Source organism: Balaenoptera borealis, assembly GCF_965194805.1.
Source record: "Balaenoptera borealis genome assembly, chromosome: 8".
In the NCBI taxonomy this organism is placed as follows: domain Eukaryota; kingdom Metazoa; phylum Chordata; class Mammalia; order Artiodactyla; family Balaenopteridae; genus Balaenoptera; species Balaenoptera borealis.
Window position 1 is genome coordinate 70,044,639 of NC_138865.1, and position 23,820 is coordinate 70,068,458.

General features: G+C 44.2%; 1 protein-coding gene across 6 annotated transcripts in view; it reads right to left on the reverse strand.

The window, feature by feature from the left end:
• Positions 1–14,371, reverse strand: part of SMARCA2 (SWI/SNF related BAF chromatin remodeling complex subunit ATPase 2) — a 176,040-nt gene extending 161,669 nt beyond the window's left edge. Inside the window, exons 1-2 of one of the 6 annotated variants that reach the window (XM_082403619.1) lie at positions 11,876–12,148; positions 515–775 (exon numbers count right to left, since the gene is read on the reverse strand). In XM_082403619.1, coding sequence (XP_082259745.1) covers positions 515–739 — 225 coding nt within the window. In that variant the 5' untranslated portion in view covers positions 740–775; positions 11,876–12,148. Of the gene's footprint in view, positions 1–514; positions 776–11,875; positions 12,150–12,480; positions 12,635–13,499; positions 13,740–14,222 lie in introns of those variants that run through there. The other 5 variants (XM_082403620.1, XM_082403616.1, XM_082403617.1 and 2 more) reach the window with 5 other exon arrangements.
• Positions 14,372–23,820: the final 9,449 nt, after the last annotated feature.

Here is a 23,820-nt window from a genome sequence, read left to right on the forward strand (position 1 = left end):
ATGGATGATATACAGTACTTAACATACATAGTTGGAAAAAAAGCAAGACTTATTCACTAATATACTTATTTGCCAAGCCAAAATACCTGCAACCCACAATTCATAGGATCTGTCAGAACTGCATATTGTAGGACTTCCCTGGTGGTCCAGTGGTTAAGACACCATGCTTCCAATAATGCAGAGGGCATGGGTTTGATCCCTGGTCAGGGAAGTTCCACATGCCACGTGGCATGGCCCAAAAAATAAAAAATAAAAAAAGAGAGAGAGGGAGAGCGAGCTGCATATTGTAGCTAACACTTTTTTAAAAAGCCAAGATCAGATCTTCCTGACTGGTGCAACATCTGTAACAATAAAAGAGCCTTAGAATGTATGTTTTCAATAATGTACAAGATAAAAGAAAGACCTAGCTTGATTCTCTTGTAAACAATAGTAGAAAAAAGAGAGGGGGGTTATCAGTGATTATTAGCCATCCATGACTCAGAAGACAAGACTGGATGGGAGAATGAACTCTTACCTTATGCATTTGATGCATGCCTTCCTGCGGGAAGTCAGCAGACCCCATCGATGGCATAGGGTGTGAGACACTTGGAGGCCCAGGACTTGGCCCCATCATACTGTGGACGGAACCTGGGGATGGTCCAGGTCCTGGACTGGGCCCAAGAATTGGTCCAGGAGAGGGTCCCGGCCCTGGCGAAGGCCCTGGGTGGGGCATCGCACCAGGGTCTGTGGGCGTGGACATCTACTTCTCCTGACTCTGCCAGTCAGTACAGTGATACTGAGTTGGAAAGAAGAGAAAGGAATGTTTTAAACATGATGTTAAGATCAGAATAAAACAGTTGTTAGTATTAGATGGTGTCATTTCTGTAACAAACATCAAACAGAACTGCCCTGTCTAGCCCGGATGTTTGAGAGAGTGTGATATATATCCATCTGCCCTAGTCTTTATGAAGACCACTTATTTAAAATGATTCCCCGGAAAGATATAAATCATCTAAGATCCAAAAAAAGGCTCACTGGAGAAACTCAAATTTAAGACATAAGGAGAATTCTAAACAAGCTTAAAATTTATTACTGAAGTCAACAGATGCTCTCCATTACTTGGGCACCTTACAAGTCATTAACCCCCCAAGGCCATTAAAATATAAACCTCCTAAAGAAGTACCCAACCAAGACCCACTTGCATAAGTCAATAAGCATTCCAACTTCACAGAATTCTAGAGAGTTAAAAGGGGGAGAAAGTACAATTTCATAAATTGAGAACGAAAGGGAATCGCTAATCACGGGAGAAGAAGAGGTTAACGGGCGTCAGACAAATATGGGTTCACACAGCCGCGTGTGCAATGACGCACTGAGACTAAAATGCGATGGTACGTGTAAAACCAGAGCTCTGTGCCTGGCACAACAAGCAGCCTCTCTTACTGAGCATTACTCCCCGGCCCTGCCACCCCTACTCCAGCAGAAACGAACAGAAGGGCAGGTTAAGATGTGGTCCTCCCACCAGGGAATTAATCGAAGACCACGTGGACATTGGAGGGCAGGGGTTCATCCCAGGCCTCTCTGGGGTCCAAGACTCACAAGAGACATCAACCATGACTCCTGGATCGGGGCCCACCAGAGACGTGGTATGAAAATTCCGGTTCTCCAGCAAAGCGGTATTCCATCACCCATGTGCCAAGACTTCTTGGCATCCCCACCGGGGAACTGCCTCATGGGGTGGGTACGACTGAATCTTGGATATCAGCCAAAACGAGTAAATAAGCTGTTTTCTGAATTTTGATGGAGATGAATGATCCCAGGGTAGTCATGGTGATATATTATGTCATCTGGGGGCACACACCTGTACACACAAAACCTCTTCTGATGCCGAACTCACAGAATCCTAAGTGGACTTGCTTACCCACTGATTAGTGGCAGGGAAGAAATTAGACCATAGGGGCCCGGTCACCCACAGCAGGGCTCTTTCCATAGTGAAATGAGAGGTTAGAGGGAAAATTAAATGAAAAAAACAAAAAACCCACGTTACTTCCATTCTTAGCTAACTACCATCACCTCTCGAGGAATCTCTAGAATGTGAGGGCCATGAGGGTGAGGTCTTGCTCTTCTTCGCTCCTGTATCCCCAGCACCTCCAACCAGCATGGAGTAAGTGCTCAGAAAAGATCTGAATGAAGCGTAGACAAGGTTGCAAGGGCAAACTATTAATAGAATCAATTATTAAGAAATAAAAAAAATTAAGAGAGCAATCAGGGTTTGAGCTATGTTCAAACAAAGAAATCTTAAAAGTGGAGGCAAGAATTGGCCAATCTGATAAATGAATTAGGGCTAAAACAGGAAAGGATGAAAGGCTGCTTTGGAATGATTATAAGCAAGGGATCACTCAAACTGTTTTGCTGATACAAGATGGGACGAAGAGAACACAGTTCAAGTGATTTCTAAAACAACAGGGAAGCTTGGACAGTAAATTATAGCCTGAATTCACTAGAGAGCCAAATGTTATTATTTATTCTTTGTGATTAACAAAGCAGGCGGAAGTAACTTTTTTTTTTTTTTTTTTTTTGCATTCCACCCCCTCACATATACACACCCCCACCCAGGTTCAGTAAGCATTTTAAATTTAGGAGGCTGACGTCAATTCAGGGGTACTACAAGTTAAAATGTTCTTTCATGTATATCAGCAAACTAATAAACCCCTTTATTTTTTAGTGAATAAAAGGAAATTGCCTACTTCCTGTTATGATTTACCTTGAAATTGGCTTCAATGGCTATGATGGCAAGATACCACAAGTTTGAACAATGAAGATACAAATGCTCAGTCAGCCTGCTAGTCCTACTTTTCATGTTGTATATTTTAATATCTATTATCCCAAAATACCAACGACTTTCTGTGCATATAATGACTTTCATCTGGGAGCCTCGTAGAATGTTGTAATTAATTGTATGCAGTCCCACAGAAACACTCATCATTTTTTGTTATAGGAAACTACTAAAAACTTCTTAGGGGGAGAACATATGAGACAGGAAATGGAAGAATATGGGCATAAAGAAGAATGTTAATATAGGAACGTGTTATATAGGAAACTTTTTCGTAAGAAGAGAACCTTTAGGAGCACGCACTTAATGAATGTGTCCGTGAAACGGCACAGATGAACAAACAAGAAGCCAGCTCAGAGAAACAGCACAGCTGAACAAAGGAGCAAACCTGCCCCATCCCGCACAGCTAAGGGATCTGGACTACCGCACAACTTGAACGTGACCCTCTGGCTTCTGACTGGGAGCCCAGAGACCTTGGGTTCTGCCCACCTCAGGACTGCCACCAACCCCGGGGTTCCCGGGCAAAGCGTGTTTTTTTTTCCTGGGGTTTCTCAGCTTCCTCTGGGCTTGGAATCGTAGCATCTCAAGGCTCCCTGCATCTGCCTATCCAGGACTTGCAGCATCTCCCGACTCCTCCAACCTTATGTGCGGGCGCGCTCATCAGTGAACCTCCAGGGCAGGACCCGGGCTGTCCCAGGATTCACGCCACGGCACCATCACCCAAGCGGACCAAAGAGGAGCACCTCTCAGAGACGAGGCCACAGTCCTGGCCTCCTATTCCTTCCTCTTCATTTCTGGTGGCAACTTCACGGTGCAGCTCCAAGACACAATTAAACTTTCCCACAGCGTAAAGCAATTCGGGGGTGTAAGTTACAAAGAGGTGCGAGTCTCCAGCAGAGGCGCAGGTCATTACTAAGTCCCTGTGGTTAAGGGTGAAAGTCCAGTATTGGCCAACTCAGCTTCCCCCTCACCCACCCTCCCGGTCTCCCTAGGAATCCAAACCCCTTTCTTTTCTCTTCCAGGCACCAATTAAGTGATGAAGATGGGGTGGTGACAGTGGGGACAGGCACAGGGCGGATGGGGGAGAGCCGATGGCTCCAGTAACCTTGAGAGGGCAGGAGTGCCAGGTCTCTCCGCAAGATAACACTCAAAATCTATTTTTATTTTGCGTTCGGGGGCGGGGCGGGGGAGTTTTACATTGTCACCAAAAAGAACGGCCTGTTCCATAATTACATGGCCAATATACGGAAGAAAACGTGTCTGTGTGTAAGGAGGTTAGGCACACAGACCTCCCCGTACCCCGGCACTGCCAGGCCTCTCTCCTCCCCTCAACGCTTCCCTCCACCTCACACCAGCACTCCCCGAGGGCCAGGCTGCTGTGTTCTTAGCCAAGAATTTTTCAGCAGTACACCCTGTCTTTTTTCGTCCTGACCCTGCCTTTACAACCGGGGAGTGCGTGCTTTTTAAAAATAAAAGTCGTTGGAACTTCCCACAACTCCAACCACTGCAGACATCCTCCCTCAGCCCGAATTCCCTGCCTCTCCCCTTTGCAGAAAGCCCCAGCACACCCATCTGCATATTAAAAGGAGTTCAACTTCATGGAATTTTAAGGGTCACCAGTCCAACCATGACAACCAGGACAGAACGTCTACCGTCCTGTCTCGCTCCAATCAGCTGAAAGATCCCCACACTTGCAGTAAGACTTAAACACAACCCCATGTGCTTCGGAATCAATTCAGGGACTTGACTTGAGGACACATTTGGTCACGTCCCCATTTAAAAGAGGAGGGCAGGAAGGGACCACAGAGCTTGCCCAAAGTCACATCTGTAAGTAGAGCTTTTTATCTCTTGACTCCCGGCCCAATACCGAGTCACGGCCCCATCAGGCAAGCCAGGCCATCCACCGGTGTGGAGAGCTGTCACTCAGGCTGAGCAATGACGCACAGGAGTGCGAAGCGGAGGATGCAGAAGCAAAGATGGAAACAATGGGAGATGTCGCGAGGACTGGGATTTGGCTGTGATCCTATGTTAATGTACGAAGGGACAGAGGAGTGAAGAAAAGCCCTCGAGAGAATATGAGGCAGAGACAATGTTATGAACTTAAGAGGTCGGTGATGTTTAATCAAAGATCCAGAGGACCTGTTTTACTCATCTATTCCGAACTGTCCTGGCTCTCCCCTGGGCACAAGGCATGGAGGATGTACAAAAATGACCAGAGGGCTTACCCAGGGCTCTGCAAGTCTGACAGGGAAACAGGACTTATCCATAAATAGCAGTGAGAAAAAATAAAATAAAAAAAAAGAACATGCAAGTTCCTGCAAGACCAGAAGGGGTATAGCTAGAGTGTCCACTGTAGTCACGGGCAGGAGAGAGGACTTACAGCTTGGAGAGCGGAGGCAAGAAAAGGGAATTAAGGGAGGCTTCGTGGAGAAGGTGGCATTTCTGCTAGGCCTTGCAGTAAAAATACATAATAAATAAATGTTTCCTAGCAACTTTTGTTTTCTAGTCACAGAAAGAGTTTAGGGGGAAGCACAACCACCTGCACTAGATAACTCCTCAAATAACTCTTCACAAAACGTAATAAGGAAGCGTGGGGTAATCTTGGATCTCCAGCAGACCTTTATCTCTGCTGCATTTACAGAAAGACTTTGGGGTACAGGTCAAAGGTGGAATATGAGAAATAAAAGTTAGGCCCAGTTCACATCCCTAAGAATAACTGTTGTTTTAAAGTTTTCTGGCTGTTATGGAGAACGATTAAGGCTCAGGAGATAGTTAAGATAAGAGTTCTTTTTATGTCTGTTTGCTGATTCAGACTGTCTCCCCTGACCCTGAAGGTTTTCTCTGTAGCTTTCTCTATAAATGAATTGAGAATTCCCCCACAAGAAGTAGCAACATCTCTAGAACTGGAACACGAGTGCTGCTGTTCTTGATGGGGGAGTAGAGAGTAGGTAAGAACAGCAAGAAAGATAAAAGAAATAAATCTACCAGAAGTTCCTTTTTTAGAGGCCAAGGTTGTCTGGATAGGTGGTGAAATGTACCCAAAGCCCTCGTGCTTCTTGGTCTGAGACGTGAAACTTTAAACAGTGCACGGAATGATTTGTGCCACAGATAAAAACCACACTGTGCTTAGAGTGAACATTCTACGTGGCTGGCCTGAAACTCGAGAAAAGCATGGAAAACATCTTTCTCGTTGTCATTCCCGGCGGTTTACCATTCAAAGTCGAGGTTGTTTTAAAAAGCGGTTGGATGAAAAGTGTGCTGTGTTTGTTGGGCTTCTGCGAACTCCGCGTCGTTGAGTCAAGGAAAGGAATTAGGGTTCGAGCTGCTGCCCTCACTTGGAATAAAAAGCCTTGGGACCGGAATAAAAAGCCTTGGGACCGTCCCTGGCCAGAGTCAGACCCGGCAGGGGCTCCAAGGCAGATCAGTGCAGGACAAGAGAGAAAACAAACTTCAGGGGCCAATTACAGCCCCGTGAGCCCCAGGCACTGCCTCAACAGGAACCTGGCTCTTGACATTATCACCCTAGACATACCGTGAGCTGCCTTCTCAGAAGACTCTACCTGTGATGCAATTCCATGACCTCTTTGGTGAGGACAGCCAATGTTTCCACAAAGGAAAAATTCTTTTAAGCAGGGTGTTTACGAGAAAACCCAAAGTACTAGAAGCTCCTCAACAAAAAAGCACTCCGGCAGGGCATCCCTCTAACCCAAAATCCATGTCCACTGGTAGTTACAAAGGTAATCACAGACAACTATCACTTCTTAAATTCAGTTGAACCCAAACTGCTAGGTAATTGGTCAAAACCAAAACAGACAAACCAACAAAAACTAGTAGCAAAGCGTGACACCCTGAAATGTAATTCGTGTGTATTTACACATACACCCATCCTTCCTAGGTTCTGTTAGGCCCCTTTGCAAGGCAACCTCATTTGGGATGCTGACAAGAATCAATGATAGCCACTTTCGTCTCTGTCTGCTAAGATAATTTTATTTACACACTAAACACGTAAGAGTCTGAAATACATACTGTAAGAACTTTTTCTGGCTGAGATGGCACACGTTGACTTAGCAGTAAAACTTGACCATTATATGCTGAATGAACCCCAGCAGACCAGTGAGATGCCCCACTTTCCCCGACTTTCACAGCAGCAACAAAAATTCAGGCATGAACCCTTCAAGTTCACTGCAATTAAAATGAATAATGGCCATTTACAGTGTTAATCTGCCATTAAAAAATAAATCACCACGTAGTTTGACCTCTGAATTTCAAGTTCTCTTTTACAAAACAGGCATAATAGTAGTCAGCTACCTCAATTTTGATATGAAGCAAATAAAGTATTACATATGAAAACACCTCGTGAGCCATCGTATAAAAATGTATGTTATCGCGAGGATCCTTCTAAAGCCTTCAATTCCCACCCTGGACTTGAATTCACAATCTGCTAGATTAATCTAACATACTTTTTGTTCATGAATTCCCTTGCTCCAAACTTCTGAGAGAAACCTCCAACACACGTTGGATAAAACATTCATGCTTTAGCCTGGAAATCAAGTCTTTCTACCTTCTCCAACTTTTATCTTTTGAAAATTCTTCCCAACTGGAACCTCTTGCCCTGGGCAACCAGGTCAAAATTGGTACATTGGTCTTCTCACAGTTTCTTTAGGCTCGGGCCCTGTGATCTCAGGACTTTCTCCTGATCTCATATGATCAGCACCCACCACCCCACCCCTGCCCTCCTCTGGCCACAATCGTCCTCCATCGAAGACTTTATCTACGCCATGCACTCAAGAGAGCTCATCCTGATCTCTCCCTGTATCAAGTGGTCTGTGCGGTTTACAATTTGCTATTCACACATGTTCAGGCATGTTCTTTATAAGACATAAATTCTCGATTGCAGATCATTCATTTTTTTACGGATTTATAGACTTTGCTTAATCGCATTTTAGTGCATGTAAGAATCCAGCACAACAGCAAACGGCAAAAGAGTTGCAAATATTTGCAAAGCTATTACATGCCCAGCTTTCCTCACGGACATTCAGTTTCCAAGTTCAATGACTTAACTCCCAGTAGGATGGTAAAAACTGGACAATACAACCTCAAGAAGGTAAAGAAACAGAGTCATTCTAAACAAGAAAACACAATCCTAACACAAACTGATCGAGAACTTCCCTTGGACTTCTGTTAACCTGTAAGATAACATATCCCAATGCTTTTTGGTCAAAGATTTTTTTGCTGTTTTTAAGTAACTTTAATTCCACAATTCTGAATTCAGTTTAAACAAACAAACAAACAAACAAAAGAGAGAGGGGGGAGTTATATTTAATGGGTTTTAAACTTCAAATTTATTTCAACTTCTATGAATTCCATTCATCAATTTACAAAAGGGTCAGCCCATATTTCAATTAGGTCAGTTTCTAAAAAGTTTCTAAAATATTAGTGCTTGCAGAGAGGTAGATGATATATTGGCAGAAGACTGATGCTTAATGTATGTGGAACCTAGAAAAATGGTACAGATGAACCGCTTTGCAGGGCAGAAATTGAGACACAGATGTAGAGAACAAACGTATGGACACCAAGGGGGGAAAGCGGTGGGGGATGGTGGTGGTGTGATGAATTGGAAGATTGGGATTGACATGTATACACTGATGTGTATAAAATGGATGACTAATAAGAACCTGCTGTATAAAAATATAAATAAAATAAAATTCAAAAATTCAAAAAAAAAAAAAACGAAGACTGATGCTTATACACCACCTAAAATTACATAGAATACTGTTATCTTTTCAAAAATGTAAAATTATACAGGCATATTCCTTGATGGTAACTGAATGTTCTGAAAGTCTTATATCTAATAAAACATTACAATTCATAGTCGGCTTCAGTTACATAATAATGTATCATGAAGTCCAGAAAGGCACCACTTATGTAAATATTTCAGTCAAAAATCCTGTATTTCATATCTAAAGCATCATTCCAAATGAGTGAATTATTTACTTATTCTCTCATAATTAAAATTAAATAATATTTATATCCAACAGTCAAAAGATTCAACTATTTAGCCCCTGAATTTCATCAGCTGTGTTATATGTTTTGCTAAAGTATAATTATTCAAGTATCTCTGACTGTATCTTTAAAATCTCTAATATATCTAAAACACTTTCAAAAAAAGTGCTATATTAATATGAGGGGGAAAAGTAATAATAAACAGTAATAAACTTGTAAAGTTTTCCAAACCCAGGTTGCAGGATCCCATTTAACTTGGTGATAAATATCTTAGGCAAATAAATATGCTATGTTTCATAATGACTCTGGCAGAACTAAGTTTTAGAGTCCTATATTCCCTGGAAAATATAGTCATGATTTTCTATGTAGAAAAAATAAACACCCCAGGGCTTCCTAAATACTCTACCAAATAACCTACCACCACCTGTATTTTCTATTCCCAACTACTTATAGAATGATCCATGACTTTATTAACTGGCTAGAGATTAAAGTACCATAAACAAATGCTTCCAAAGATGACAGAAAATTCAGCATCCTCTATTGTTCAAAAACAAACTACAGGACACACGTAAGAAAAAGGAGCAACTGAGATGATCATTCCTTTATAGAAAAAAGTGACAAAAAAAAATCAGAAGCAGCTCCCCAAAACGGCTTTTCACATCAGGGAAATTTTCTCATCTGTTCACCAGAAATACTGCAGAAGAAAAATGTGACTCATTTACGTAGAGTTTTCTAAGGCCACTCATGGTCAGCAACAAATTGTCCATGACTTCCCTTAAAATCATCTTGACCAGAAACAGTGTGAATCAAAACTTCTGGTGGCTAAATCAGGTCTGATCAACCCAGCCTCAGTATGCTAGTGCTGGGAAACACTCTTTAGCATTATATTTGTGACAGTTCAGTTGTTCTCATGGCACCATGTCAAGATGTCATAAATAGTGATTTATTATTTCTCTGGAGTATCGAAAAGCTGCTGACCTAGGAGAGTTTGACAAAGGCCTTGTTTACAAAGGAAGACTGCTAAAGGGAAAAAAAAGCCAACATGAAAACACTAGAGGATGGCACCACTTTTATAATATATGAAAGTCTTCTCTTTTATGGTCTTGTTCCAATAGATAATAAGCCCTCAAACTGAAATGTCAAAATATTACCGGAATATAAGGGGTATCACGATGATCTCCTAGAAAAGCATGGTATGTGTGCTTTCATGCTCGCCTGTAAAATAACTTATCTTAAACTTAATCAAAGAAAAAAGGTTTCAATAATTATTTCTTCGCCAAAGTGGTCCTTTCTGCTTATAGTGTCAGAAATATTTTAAACAGAATCCAAACATTAACAATATGACAAGTGCAGAGGCACTTTTTTTTTTTGGTCAATTCCAAGCCTCAGGTGTTGGTCAAAGCACTTTTTAAGAAACTTGACGAGAAATGCTCAAAAACCACTTTAAAAAAAACGAACAAAAGAAAAGATCTAAGGCTGCTTTGAACACACGCTGGCGGTGAATATTTTCTGTGAAACCCCACAGGGCAGTCAGTCCCCGAGCTGGGATGTAACTGATGTCACTCAGGAGAGAAAAGCTGCATGTAAGGAAGCACCCCCTCACCTCTGCCAATTCTTCAAGGGTTCTGATACCCCAAACTCCTGATTTATTTTACAGTGTTCTTCAACAATATGGCTTCTCTCTTTAATGCCCCCAACAAGGTAGAGGGGCGGCTGTCTACAGGTTTGGTTTTTTATTTCAGGTCACATCCATAAATATCTTTTGTACCTAATAGGCATCTCCAAATCCCCTCTTTCCAGCAGCAAACATTCCAGTTGTCAGGGAGCTTAAAAAAAAAAGTCCAGGAGAATAAAAGGGCAATTAGATTCCTAAAAGAGAAAGTGTGTTCTATTTGCATAACAATGCACCAATTTGGATTCAAACCTGCCACACCTCTTCACACTTCACCAGTGAGCTAGAAGTAGGCTAGAAGCCTAGCAAGTCTAGTGTAGGCGAACAAGCCTGGGGTAGTGGTCCCCCAAAAAACTGGTGGAAAATATCACTGAAACATTTGAATGTGCACATATAAGTCTACACGCACATATAACACTGGGCATGGCTTTTATCTCAGTACAGCTCTCAGAGGTTTCTGAGTCTTACTTACATGGTTAGACAGGAATTTTCTTCCACTCAGTACTCAAGCAACAATCTTTCTGTTCCTACAAGCATTCTCTTCCAACAGCCAGGTGTAAATTAAAAAGTCCTTTGAAATGGAAGTTTAAATTTGAACTCTGCTATTGGTAACGCATAGACGTTAAAAATAACCACTCAGTGCGGTAGACAAACGTGTATCCTTAATGTCTTCCTTATGCTCTAACATCACACATAGTTAGGAGCACAGCCTACCCGATAACCAGGAGATAAGGATGACACCTCTCCGTAAAATACCGACCCGGGTCGCTTTGCTTTTTCAAAAGCACCAACCTCCGTCAGGTTAAGGAGGAGAAAAGAAAGAAAGGAAGAAAAGGGACAACCTTGCAAAACTCTCCAAAAAGTTATATAAACAAAGGAGGGGGGAAGCCCAGTATGGGCTTTGCACCCATGTGCTACTAAAGTTACATAACACCCGCTGCAGACATTAAAGAAGGAATGGATTCGGTACAACAGCCCCACTTCCCTCGACTCCCCAGCCTGTCTCCTGCTCTTAAAAAATCCAAACGCCTGGCAGGACCAAGTGGACGACTCTGAATATTTATTTTATTGTTGGAGTAAATACTGCGAGAGTTGGAGGCACGTTTAGGCCCGAAGTTTGCATGAGCAATGGCCCCAAGGCGCAGCGACTCCACTCCCCAGACCCGGAGAAGAACTGACAAGGGACAGCAGCCAGCAAGGCCTTCTTCTTCCCCTCGCGGTGCCTCCCGCTGGAAAGTTTTCCACGCGATCGACCGGAGGGTCGGGAGCCGGCTTCCCCCGCCTGCCTGACTTTGCAGGCACGGCGAGCCGGGAGACCGGAGTGGGCCGGCAGGGAAAGAGCTGGAAAGCTCTGCACAGGGCGGGCGGCGGCGGCGGCGCAGAATCCTTACCTGGGGGACACGGAACAAAAAGAGGCGCGGGGCTCGCCGAGCCTGCAGTGGCAGCGCGGCCGGCGGCCCGGAGCGGGTCTTCCCCGCCCGAGCCCTAGGCCGGCGCCAGAGTCCGCGGCCCGGCCCCGGCCGCCGCTGCCGCTTCCTCCCTCGCGCGCGTCATGTCACGGCGATCAAACATGTCTGTGTGCGCTTCGCTGCTGTGACTTCCTGATTCTCTGCCGCTCGCGCGCGCACACTCACACTCACAGCCAGCCACACGCACACGCCACCGCCCCCACCCCACCCCAGCCCCCGCCACCAAATCTCGCCTTGTCCTCCCCCGGCTCCCGGGCAGGGCGCGGGCAGGACCGGCTGCCCGCGCCGCTGCTCGCGACGCACCGGCCCCGGCGCGCACTCACGCACTCACACTCCCGCGCAGCCACACTCGCGCCGGCCCCGAGGGCGCCGAGACGCGAGCTGCGGGAGCTCGCCGCCCCCTCCCACCCTCCCTCCCTACTTAACCTCCCAGCCAAACTTTTTTTTTTCTGCCTGATCCACTTCCAACTTCCCTCCGCCCCCCCCCCACCTCCACCCCCCAGCAGTCCGGCCAGCCCCGTGCTCACCAGGATCCGCTGCAAACTGCAACCCGGATAAAAATAATAATGCAATCCAGGCGGCGGAGGCGGGGGCGAGCGCGCAGACACTGGCGGGAGGCGATTTCCCCGCGTGTACCGGAAACCGGCCGAGCGCCGGGACCCGGGAGCGGGTGTCCCCCCGGAGCCCGCACCGCTGCGCCCCGCCCCGCGCGGTGCAACTGCGCCCAGGCTGCGAGGCCTCGGTGTGCGCCCGCAAACGGAGGGCGACTAGGGGCTGGCGCGCCGGACTGGTTATTTGGGGAAGTGCATCGCGACACCTTTGCAGATGGCATGGCCGTGTTTTGCAAAACAAACGGGGGAAGGGAAGACGGCTAGATGGAGGGGGGAAGCAGAGGAAGGAGTAAACCAGGTTGGGATGGGAATAAAGCAAACTCGAAAGCAAGGAGTGAGAAGGAAGGGGTGCGTGTCATCGTTGGGGGGAGGCTCCCTCCCGGTCACCCCGCCTCCCGCCCTCGCCAGCCTCCCCATTCCCTCCCCCCCGCAGCCCTTCCCCTTCTCCGGCGAACGCCACGGCCACAGCCCGGGTGCGCGCGGGTCCTGTTTGTGACAGTCAGGCAGAGAGGATTATCCGGATCATGGCCTCCCCGGCCCGCAGCCACGGTGGCTCCCCTAGCACCCGGATGATTGCGGGCGACCCACGCCCGCGGTTTCCGCAGCTCGAGCTAGGGGAAGACGCAAAGCAAAAGAAAACAAACCCGGGAAGGGGGAGGGCAGGGTAACTGAGCCCGGCAAGCACCTCCGACCTCCTTCTTCGGGACCTCCTCCCTCCCTCCCAGCAGTGCGGCCCGGGCCGGACACCCCGAACTTCAACACCCGAGCCCGCGCGGCCGCCAGGTACCAGGGGCAGGGACGTCCGCAGTGCCCCGGGCACAGCAGCCCCCCGCCCGGCAGCCCCTTTGCCTAAAGGCCTGCCTACCGGTCAGCGCCCCCATCCCCGCCCGAGGGAACGCGCGAAGTGGAGGTGACACCTCCGACGCCGCACGCACCGGCCCCGCGGCGTTGGCTGCCGCCGCTTCGGAGCGCCAGCTTCGGCTTCTCCCGCCGCGATCCGCTTGCGTCTCCGCAGCCGGAGCCCTTTAAACAAGTCCCCGGGAAGCGGGTGGCAGCCGCGTTCGTTGGCGCCCCGCCGCCAGCCCGGGCTCCTCGCCCTCCTCTCCCGCTCGCCTTCCAACTCTTCCGGGGAAGACTGCTCTGGAAGAACTGTCGCGTTTCCATCCTCCTTCCCGGTCCTCCTGCCAACCCCCCACCACCCTAGCTTTTATAGGAATGGGGGGATTGCAACCTTGCCGAGTGTGTGTGTGTGTGTTGCAACCTGGAGTTGGCAGCGCATCGCTGACTGCCTACCTAGGGTCAAGGCTGTGGTTTGTTGGGATGTTCCTCCCCTTGCCTCCTTGAAGTAGTCATTATTACTGTTATTATTAGAACAGCAAGGTTCTGTTGAAACTTTCCGGTTTCTCCCACCGCCTCGCGGGAGCTGCTGTTAGATCATTCCACCTGAGGCCGGCAGGGAGGAGGCGGGCTTTTTTTGTTGTAGCGATTGGCCCGCCTGTTTGTTTTGGTCTCCGTGCATGCACAATAAATAATAATTAGGATAATAATGAATAATCCCCGGCGAAGGCGGCGCGGTGCCGGAGGGGTTTGTGCCGCGGCTGCGGCCCGGAGGCCGGAGGGAGGGGAAAGAGGAGAAAGGAGTTGTAAGTTATATTTACCTTGTTCGCGAGGAGCGTGCTGGCTGAATCTCTTCCCTCTGTGAGTCACCCGGAGTACAGAAACAGAGGGAGAGAGGACTAGATTATGAATATGACTTCATTGATGACAGCCATCCCCTCCTCTTCCTAAACTCCGGCTCCGCCCCGCGTCCCACCCTCACCGCCTCCACGGGCGCCGGAAGAAGCGCCGCAGTTGGCCCCGTGCGCCGCTCTTCCCTGCCCGCCTGGGCGCGGGTTGGCGGGACGCGCATGTCACTCGCCCCGCTCAGCGACTCCCGAAGCTCGGAGGGGAGGAGGGGGCGGTGTGCAAGAATGTGGATCGAGACAGCTCTACTGTATGCGTGGATCCGTGTGTGTCTGCAAGGCGCCGGCTCTCTGGCCGTGTTTGTGCGTGGAACAGAGAAACTGCGCAGGACGCAGAAAGCCCGGAGACCTGATGGAGTTGGGCGCCCGTTATCCCTTCCCGGCGGTCTTCCAGGGCCGCTGCCGGGCTCCTCTCGGGAGGCTGGGAAGCGGAGGAGGCAAAGCGAAAGAGAGGGCAGCCGTAGTAATAGCGCGTAGTAGTTTGGGGTTATGTGAAGAAGGTGCTGGAATTTAACTGCGCCTCCGCCTGCCAGAGCGAGCCTGCAGAGGGAAAGGGAGGGGACGAGGGGAGGGCTCCGAGTGGCACCAAAGCTGTTTGTGGCACAGCGTTGAGCATGAGAAAAAACAGGCATCGACGTGCTGCCCGAAACTTTTTCTCCCCTACCCTGCCCCACCCCCCAAGGCTGTAATTATAAATCTCCCTTTCTCCCCCCGTAAAAAGGAAGGCGGGCACAAAGAACATTCCTGCCAAATCTGTCTCTTTTCTAAAGGACTGCAAGCTTCCAAATGCCAACGAGGGAAAAACAGCTGGGAGGCTGAATGCCTTATAAATAAATAAACCCGCCCTAACCCCTTGTGGATCAGACACAGCACTTTAACCTTACCTCACCTGTCATCTTCGTGTAAAATATATACAAAAAATAGGGGGAAACAACCTCGTGGGGGCGGGGAGGGAGGGTCAGGGGGCAGTTGAAGCATGGAATCTGCTTTTGATTTAAGAAGGGTAATAAATCTCTTTTTCTCTCCTGTCCGAAGTCTCTTCGCCTCCACCCCACATTTAAGACCAGTTAAGGCTACAGCCAGCCAACTGCTGGCACTTGGCGGTTTTGAGACCTCTTGTTCCCATTTTTCTTGAAATACAGTACTTTGGCTGGACGAATAGGTCAGTGTTTGCTGAGACAATTTTATTTTTACTTTTACGAAGTGTGAAAGAATGTTAGGAGATTTTAAATCAGGGGCCTATTATTTTAGCCTCAGATGAATGTAGGTGCTTGACTCTTAAAATTAAAACTGCTCCTATATGGTAGTGTTATGAAAAGTATGATTTATTCCTTATTTTGTAATGTAATGGCTTAAATTAGTCATGCAAAGTGCACTGTGGCTATTTGGTTGAGGAGTTTGCCCCCCTAGAGTAAAATCCTATTTTAACACCATTTTACTGTTGCAAAATTGCCTCTATTTGAGCAACTGGGTCTGAAATACAGTTCTAGGATGCTTAAAAAACTATGCACTGGATACACTGAAGACAAGAAGCTGTGGAAAGAACACTGCTGCAACGTGCTGCATGTGGTCATTAAGTGGCAAGAATTGTTTATGTTGCTGGTCTGTTGCTGGTCCATTGCTGGTGGAAGAAGAGTCTGCAAGGGCACCATTTTCAGGTGGCTGGGAGTGTCAAGGATCATGCACCCTGCAGTTTTCTAAGGCTTTGCTACTTGCTTGTTAACCTGAGTTTCATAATTTTCTGTCTATCCTAAAGTGAACCTCAAGACCACAAAAGATAACACATCTAAAAGAAGTAGAATATAGTATGCCCTGAAGAATCTATTGTAATAACTTGTTTTTCTGCCTGAGGATATGCCAGTATAACTATTAATTAGGTGAGGAATCTTAAACAAAATTAGTAATGTAGTAAAAAGTATAACTTCCAACTGCCTAATAAATTACAACTAATAATATAGCCAGATAACCTAGTTGTCTATAAAAGGGCTTTAACTAATGGTGATGCTTAATGCCTTAGGTAATATAAGGTTTTAATTTGGGCGAGGGGGGGGGTGTTAATCTGTTTCCCTGGCATGCCAACCTCACATGCCAGTTTTCAGAAACTGATGACTTCATCTTTATTCCCTTGTGAATAAATGCCCTTTATCCCTTTAAGATTCCACCTTCACCTGCCATGCCAAATTTCAAAAAGAGAACAATCATCTTAGTGAGACAGTAGAGGAAGAGACTAGCCACTCCTTCTGGCATTTTGTCAGATGGAAAGTAAAGAAGAAAACACTCCCTTTGTTACATGTGTTTATTCTTCAGTTCGTATAAAATTTTGCTGCAGTACTTGGAGGGATTGGTATCCATGCATTATATGCACAAGTGTGGGTATGGAAAAATAAAATCCTTCCCTGGGAGCAGAGATTAAATATAGATATTACATCTCCCTTTCCCTTCACATTGGTCTAAGAAAGCACCACCTTCTCCCTTCAGGTCTTTCCTCTGAAGAATCATCTTGTTTGTAGCTTGCACCACAGCAAGTAGGAATTTTATAAAATAAAGCCTACGTTCAGGAGAAATGAAAAGGCAGCGCCATCCACTCAGTACAAAAAGAAGATTGTAGAACATATAGTGTGAGTTTCATCTCCGAAGGAAAGCAAAATTTAACAATAGCTATTAAGGAGGAAAATAAATGATAGGATTCTTTTGTTTTGCAGAAAATCACACAAAAGCAAATAGGGTTGGAGGCTAGAAGGACTCCAGGAAGCTGCACAGGATGCTAGGTTCACATGAAGCTTTTCCTTTTGGACTTTGATGAGTCATAATGTGTTCTCTGAACTTGCTTTTCTCTTTCTAGTTTGGCATTAAGGGAGAGAAGTCATTTTTTCATGTCTGTATGGCCACGTTCACTTGTTATGTAAGTTGGCCGTGGTTGACGTCTTGTATAGAGTAGATTTGGGGTTTGAAAATTGACATCTAGCTACAATATCCACACCCCCCCCCCCAAATTCCATGCACAAAGCCAGGAGACTTCTAGTTTCACTCGGCAAACTGTCCATGCTGGCTGAAATGTGGCCTAGCTTCAAACAGGAGCAAGTAAGACCATTTAAGGAATGAGGACTTGATCTACGGTAATGGGAACTAAACTTTGACAAAGTGAATCAACCGACATTTAATTTAGTGAAGAGTTTAGAATTAGCAAGTCGATTTATTACTGAAATAAACACTCCTCTCTCTCCTTTTTTCTAATCATCAGTCAATAAATTTAGTTTCTCCACAGCCAGTCCTCCAAAACACCACCCCACTTCTCTTTGGAATCATATCATTCTCTAGGTTAAAAGCCTCTGTCTATTCCCAATCCATTCTATGATAAATTTCAGACCTCTTAGCATATCAGCCAAGGCTGTGCATCGACAGCTCTCTGCCAGCCTTATCGATCTGCCCGAAATGCTTGAGCTCAGGAAACTGGTTTACCTGCTGGCTCCTAAAGGGCCATATTGGATACATTACTTCCCTCTCAATGAAATGCAAGTTCCCAACCCACATCCTCCAAAACTCAGCTTATAGCCCAAGTACCTTCCAGTGGTCTTCCTTGACCTCTCTGCCCTCCCCAGGCAAAGGAAACCACTAGTCCTCCTCTGCTCCTTTAGCAACCCGTGTGTACCATAGTAGCACTTGTTACTTTGATACAATTATTTGTTTGGTATCCTCCACTAGATGGTTAGTGCCTGGAGGGTGTAGAGCAAGTTCAGTTCATCTTTGAAACCTCAGCAATTAGCTGGATGCCTACCACGTGGTATGTTGTTTAAAAAATTTTTTTGTTGTTGAATGAAAGAATGAGAGATATATATTAAAATGATCTAACATCTAGAATTTTGCAGGTAATTAGCTAAGTTCTTAGCTATTGGTAATTATGCTACTGAACAAGATTACTAAGTGTTCAGAATCTTTGTTATTTTTCTAAGCTGAAAAGGCTGATACATTTTTGGTGTTTGTTTTGTTTTGTTTTGTTTTGGGGGGGAGGGGGTAGGTGGAAGGTGAGGAGAAGCTACAGCTCTTGCTATCATACAAAGAGCATTGAGAGGAAGTTGTGTTTGGTTTTTAAATTAGGCTAGGAATAACATGAGTACGTGGCAATTGTGAAATAGAGTAGTAATAATCATAATAGCAGCTCCCTTTTATTTCTCCTTAAATCATACGCTAGTATCTGCTGATGTAGATACTTTTACATATGCCATTTAATCCATTTAAACCTATGAGATATGTGGTATTATCCCTATTTTACAGATGAAGAAACTGAGAGGCAGTAAGTAATTTGCCTAAGGCAGGCCTCTCCCAAGTGGAGTGAGCAAGGCGATTCATTGTGATTTGGGAAGAACGTTAGAAATTTTATTTCTTTTTCCTTTAATGATTTCTTTTAATGATCTTTTTCCTTTAATGATTAAAAAAATGTAATGACCAAAAAAGAAAAAAAGAGCTTTGTAAATGTTTATTATACTCATTTACCCTAACACCTTTACATGGTCCCAAGTAAACTGGTCACATACCAAATATTTTATCTGAGGATACTTAACAGAAGAGAAGGGCCACAGGCAGAGGGCGACGGTGGCGCCCCCCCTCTGGTTCTTTCGCTTTCAAGGCCTTGATATTGCCTGAAGTTTACAGTTTCCACAGATTATGTTATTTGGTTTTAACCAGTCAACCCTCATATTTGAAGAACAAGTGGCTTTAAAAGATTCCTTCAAAGAAATTGAAGACTGAGATAAATCCGATAATGCAAGGATCAAATCTGCCACTTTAACCTCTAAGAGTTCTTTGCCAGCCACACTGAGAAGTGAAAGCGGTGACGGTCTAGGTAGATCTGACAAGAAATAGGTCAAAACATTCACAGTTATACAAGACTACTTGATATTTAGATATATGTTAACCATCAATAATGATGAATTCTGACCTAAGCATGTATTTTGCCTTGAGATATTAGCTAGTGACTCTATGACAGAATCATGATTAGCAAGATATTTAAATTTTTTCTATCATTTCACTCTCATTCTGTTATAGCTTCTATTTTGTGTGTTTTTTAGTGCACTTGATATATTAATACTGAACACGTGTATTATGAATAAATATACATAACTCATGCTCTATCTGTTGGTTTTTTCCCCCTTTTTTAACTGCAAGAAGAATGTGATCAGACAACTTGGAGATGACTAAATGATCAAGTCAGAATTTTTAACCCAACTTGATAAAACTCCAGACTTAGACTGATCTACATTGCTCATGTAAAAACTGCCCAATAATTTGTCATAAATGCAAAGTTCTAACCCATTATGGGGCAGGGGGAGGGTGGAATATAAATGATCTTCAGAGCATTTGAGAATCCCTTGAAAACTGTGTTCAAAATTTCGTGCTCATGCTAATGTGCACTTTCTACGGAGAGAGTCCATACATTTCATCAGATTCTCAAAGGGATCTTTCTCAAAGGGGATAAGAATTACTGATATAGAGGCGTCAGCAGCATCAATGACCTAGAATACTTTTCTGGTAAGAAATTAATCTTTCTCATAACTTTTATAAAACTAAGTGTGTTCATTTCGTATGTCCAAACATGTCTGTCCTTAAAAAAACTTGATAGAACTTAATATTTCTCTACATAATTCAAATGCATCCTAACTGCCCAAAGGCAGGATAATTTCATTCTGAAGGATTTTCTCAATAATACTCCATTATATATCGTTGACTCGACAAGAAAGGATTTTATAAATGTTGTCATCAGCATGTCTTTGAGGCTTTGACACATCTCTGGGCAGTTGTACATTAGGAATCAGAACATGAAATCATGGTCTAAAAATTTGTTATTGTCATAAATTGTTCAAATATTTTAACTTTTGTTTGGCAGGCCTTTGTCCTTACTTGCCTTTGATGCGTACTGTGTTTCTCTGAGTGATAATGTGCTTCTGTACCAGTGTGACACTGTATCTCATCTCCAAGCCCCTCAACCAAATGCCACGGTAGCAGAATATCCATCTCACATGCTGTTTTATTAGATTTTATTGCAGCCTTTTACTTTTAGACCACCTTCAGCTGCTACAGGCCTTATCTTTTCAGTTACCATTCACTGCCTTTTATTTGTGTGCAACCGTTTTCCAGCTTGACCTGCATTACGTCACCCACCAGATTCTTACTTCAAATTCAGTACACAAAAGCACAATCTTCTGTTTTCTTATTTCAGTCACTTTCCTATATTTGAAGTTCTATATAAATTCAAGACAGGAGTAGAAAATAAGCCAGGAACATATAAAAACAGAAATAACCACTAAAATTACCTTAGATGACTCTTTAAAGAATTTGAGATAGATAATCTGCTTTGAGGGGGAAAAAAAAGTTGATCTCTCCACAGGTAGGGATAAAATAGATCCCACAACAATATGGCTTTATTTTAGTTTTCAGTGATATTACCAGCCAGAAAGTGATGAATATATAAAACAAGTATAAAAAGTTTAGTGAAAGGGTTGTAAGCATCTGGATTTTGTATGGGACAAGGTTTAATGCTGGGCAGGAAGCTTTTATCTTCCCTTCAGATAAACTCAGATGAACAGTCAGTGACTTCAATGAGGGTTGGACATAAAGGGAACACTCACATTTGGTCTGGGGTCGTGCATATTCATTTGCTTATCTTATCAGAGACATTGTGATGTCTGCTGGAATTTTAATATTTTGAAGACTATTAGTGGCCTTTTGGTAATAGACTTTCCTTAAATATGGGAGAAAATAAGGGATTTGCTGATAAAAAAACATCATAACATACAACATTTTTTGTCTGTTTAATACTTAGGACTTAGGGTTTGGGGATATGTCTGACTGTTAAAGAAGCTGACACTTCACACTTTTCCTATATTTTGTCGAACTACTTAAAAAATATATCTATCAGGGGCTTTTGCCTTTAAGTGACACCTCATTTTATGCTGTGATTTATTTACTGACAATAATGACTGTAACCACCATTACCTGATATTCTGCAGGTCCATAGCCCCTATCAATGCTGATTATTTTCCTAAGAACTTGAGACCAGAAGGCTGAGCTATTATTTCTAATACTAACATAATAATTACTCATCAACTGAGGAAAATAAATAGTGTGGACATAATTTAATGATCTAGATAATCATTAATAATTAACCATTATTTAATATTAATTAAATATTAATTAATCAACAATTCATTAATGTTAATCATTCGATAAATAATGACTAATCTTGGGGCTTCCCTGGTGGCGCAGTGGTTGAGAATCTGCCTGCCAATGCAGGGGACACGGGTTCGAGCCCTGGTCTGGGAGGATCCCACATGCCGCAGAGCAGCTAGGCCCGTGAGCCACAATTACTGAGCCTGCGCGTCTGGAGCCTGTGCTCCGCAACAAGAGAGGCGGCGATAGCGAGAGGCCCGCGCACCGCGATGAAGACTGGCCCCCACTTGCCACAACTAGAGAAAGCCCTCGCACAGAAACGAAGACCCAACACAGCCATAAATAAATAAAATAAAAAAAATATATATATAAATAATGACTAATCTTTCAAACAGCCTACAAACGCTAATATCACTGGTCACATGAGCTGTCACAAACTATATACCAATGTCTGACTTCTAATGCTAACACTATAACTTCTTACAGTAGTCCCTGGTTTAAAAAATGCATACCAATCTCAGAACCTCTGGTTCCATGCACAAAGTAAGCATAATATACTAGAACACATGATTGAATGGCCTGCTCATGGCCACCCACAAAGATTAGAATCTTGGTCTCCTCACTCCCAGTCAGGATACCTTCTACTATACTACACTGTTTCCCTTTTTAAAAGAAAAAAAAAGTCTCCTAGTTCATGTTCTTCAGATCAGTAATAGCCATCAAAACCCAACTGTAGAAATAAACCCGGCACTACCGGGCATGCTGTCAAATTTATTTTTCTAGACTGTGGCTTTCCAACTGTTTTAACAACTACTCTCAGTATGAAATGTATTATATATCATGACCCAATATACACATACTTAGGTACATAGTGAATTGTATCAGTCAGGGTCCAACTAGGAAAACCAAGGAATTTAATTCAGGAAATTGGTACACAGGTAATGGAAGAGCTGAGAAGTCAAATAATGAATTGAGAGTAGCAACAGTAAGAAGTCACTATTACCCCTAAACTGGGGGAGACAAGGGATGAGGCAGAATTAACAGAGCCCAGAGACCAGGGTGTTCTTATAAAATCTGAAACCATCATGGCTCTCAGTTAGGGCCCTGGTGAAGAGACAGCTGTTGCTAGAGATGTAGCCAGAAGTATCTATGGCTCACAAAACAGTGTCAAGTGTTGACCGCTCCCCAAAACTTCTATCCCGTATCTCCAGCTGCCCCAAAGCCATCGGAGTGGTTTCCCTTTCTCTTACTAAGTCTAAAGCATAAGTCATCATTTCATCGAAAGTTACTATCCTCTTCAAGCACCTCTTTTTCTTTCAATTTTTTTAATTTAGTGCAGCTTTTGTAATGACAAACTATGATCACATTAGCAAAAATTTGATTAAAGAAAAAAAAAACACCCATAATTCCACCAGCTGGACCCAACCTCTTAGAATTAAGTTGCCATTCTTCCTAGTCTTTCCTATTGTATGTTTTTGTACCCTTGTAATCACAGTCTGTAATTCTAGTAGTATCTTGCTTACAATTTGAATTATTCCATAGGATTTTTCTTGTTGAAAAAGCTTTTGCAATAGTTTATTGTTTTACTGTTATCTCTGTTTCCAGTAATTTTCTCCACCAGTTGATTCTACACACCTGGCTAACTTTAATCTTATTCGTGGCACTACTTTACCCATCTTTTGTATGCTTAAGAACCTTGGGTGATTCCTCATTGTTCAAAAAATGAAGTCCAGCCTCCTTAGTCAAGCTCAAAGGCCCTTCCTTAAACAGGGAATCCATGTTTAAGGATTAATCCATCCTTTCCAGCCTCATCATCTATTACAGAACCTTTCCTTAGGCCAAATGGTACCACTTATCATTCCACACGCAAATGTAATCTTCCCAGTGCCTTCCTTCAAACCATTCTTCCTGCCTATAATACCCATGTTCCCTTTGACGCTTCCTTTAGCCCAGGTGCTATTTCCTCCCCCCAAAAGGGTTTTCCAGCTGACCCACCCACTGTGGTTACTCTCTTCTCTCTTTTTAACAATTTCTACTTGTTACTTGAGCAACCTGTTGGACAAGCTCTAGGACCGTATCTTCTACCTCTTTGTGTCCTGAGAGCGCAGCACAAAGGGCATATTCAATAAATATTTATTAATGATGATGATGAGACCCACTGTCAGCACAGCTGTTCTGCTTTCTAAGATAATGAGGAAAGCAGTACAGGAGCATTAGTGAGAAAATTCACTGTGGTCCTCCTTAAATGCTGCCAAAAGTCCTAAGAGATTTACAAACATTCTACTCCAATTGCAAAGACATAAACTTTGGAAGGAAGAAAGGAGGGAGGGAGGAAGGGAGGGAGGGAGGA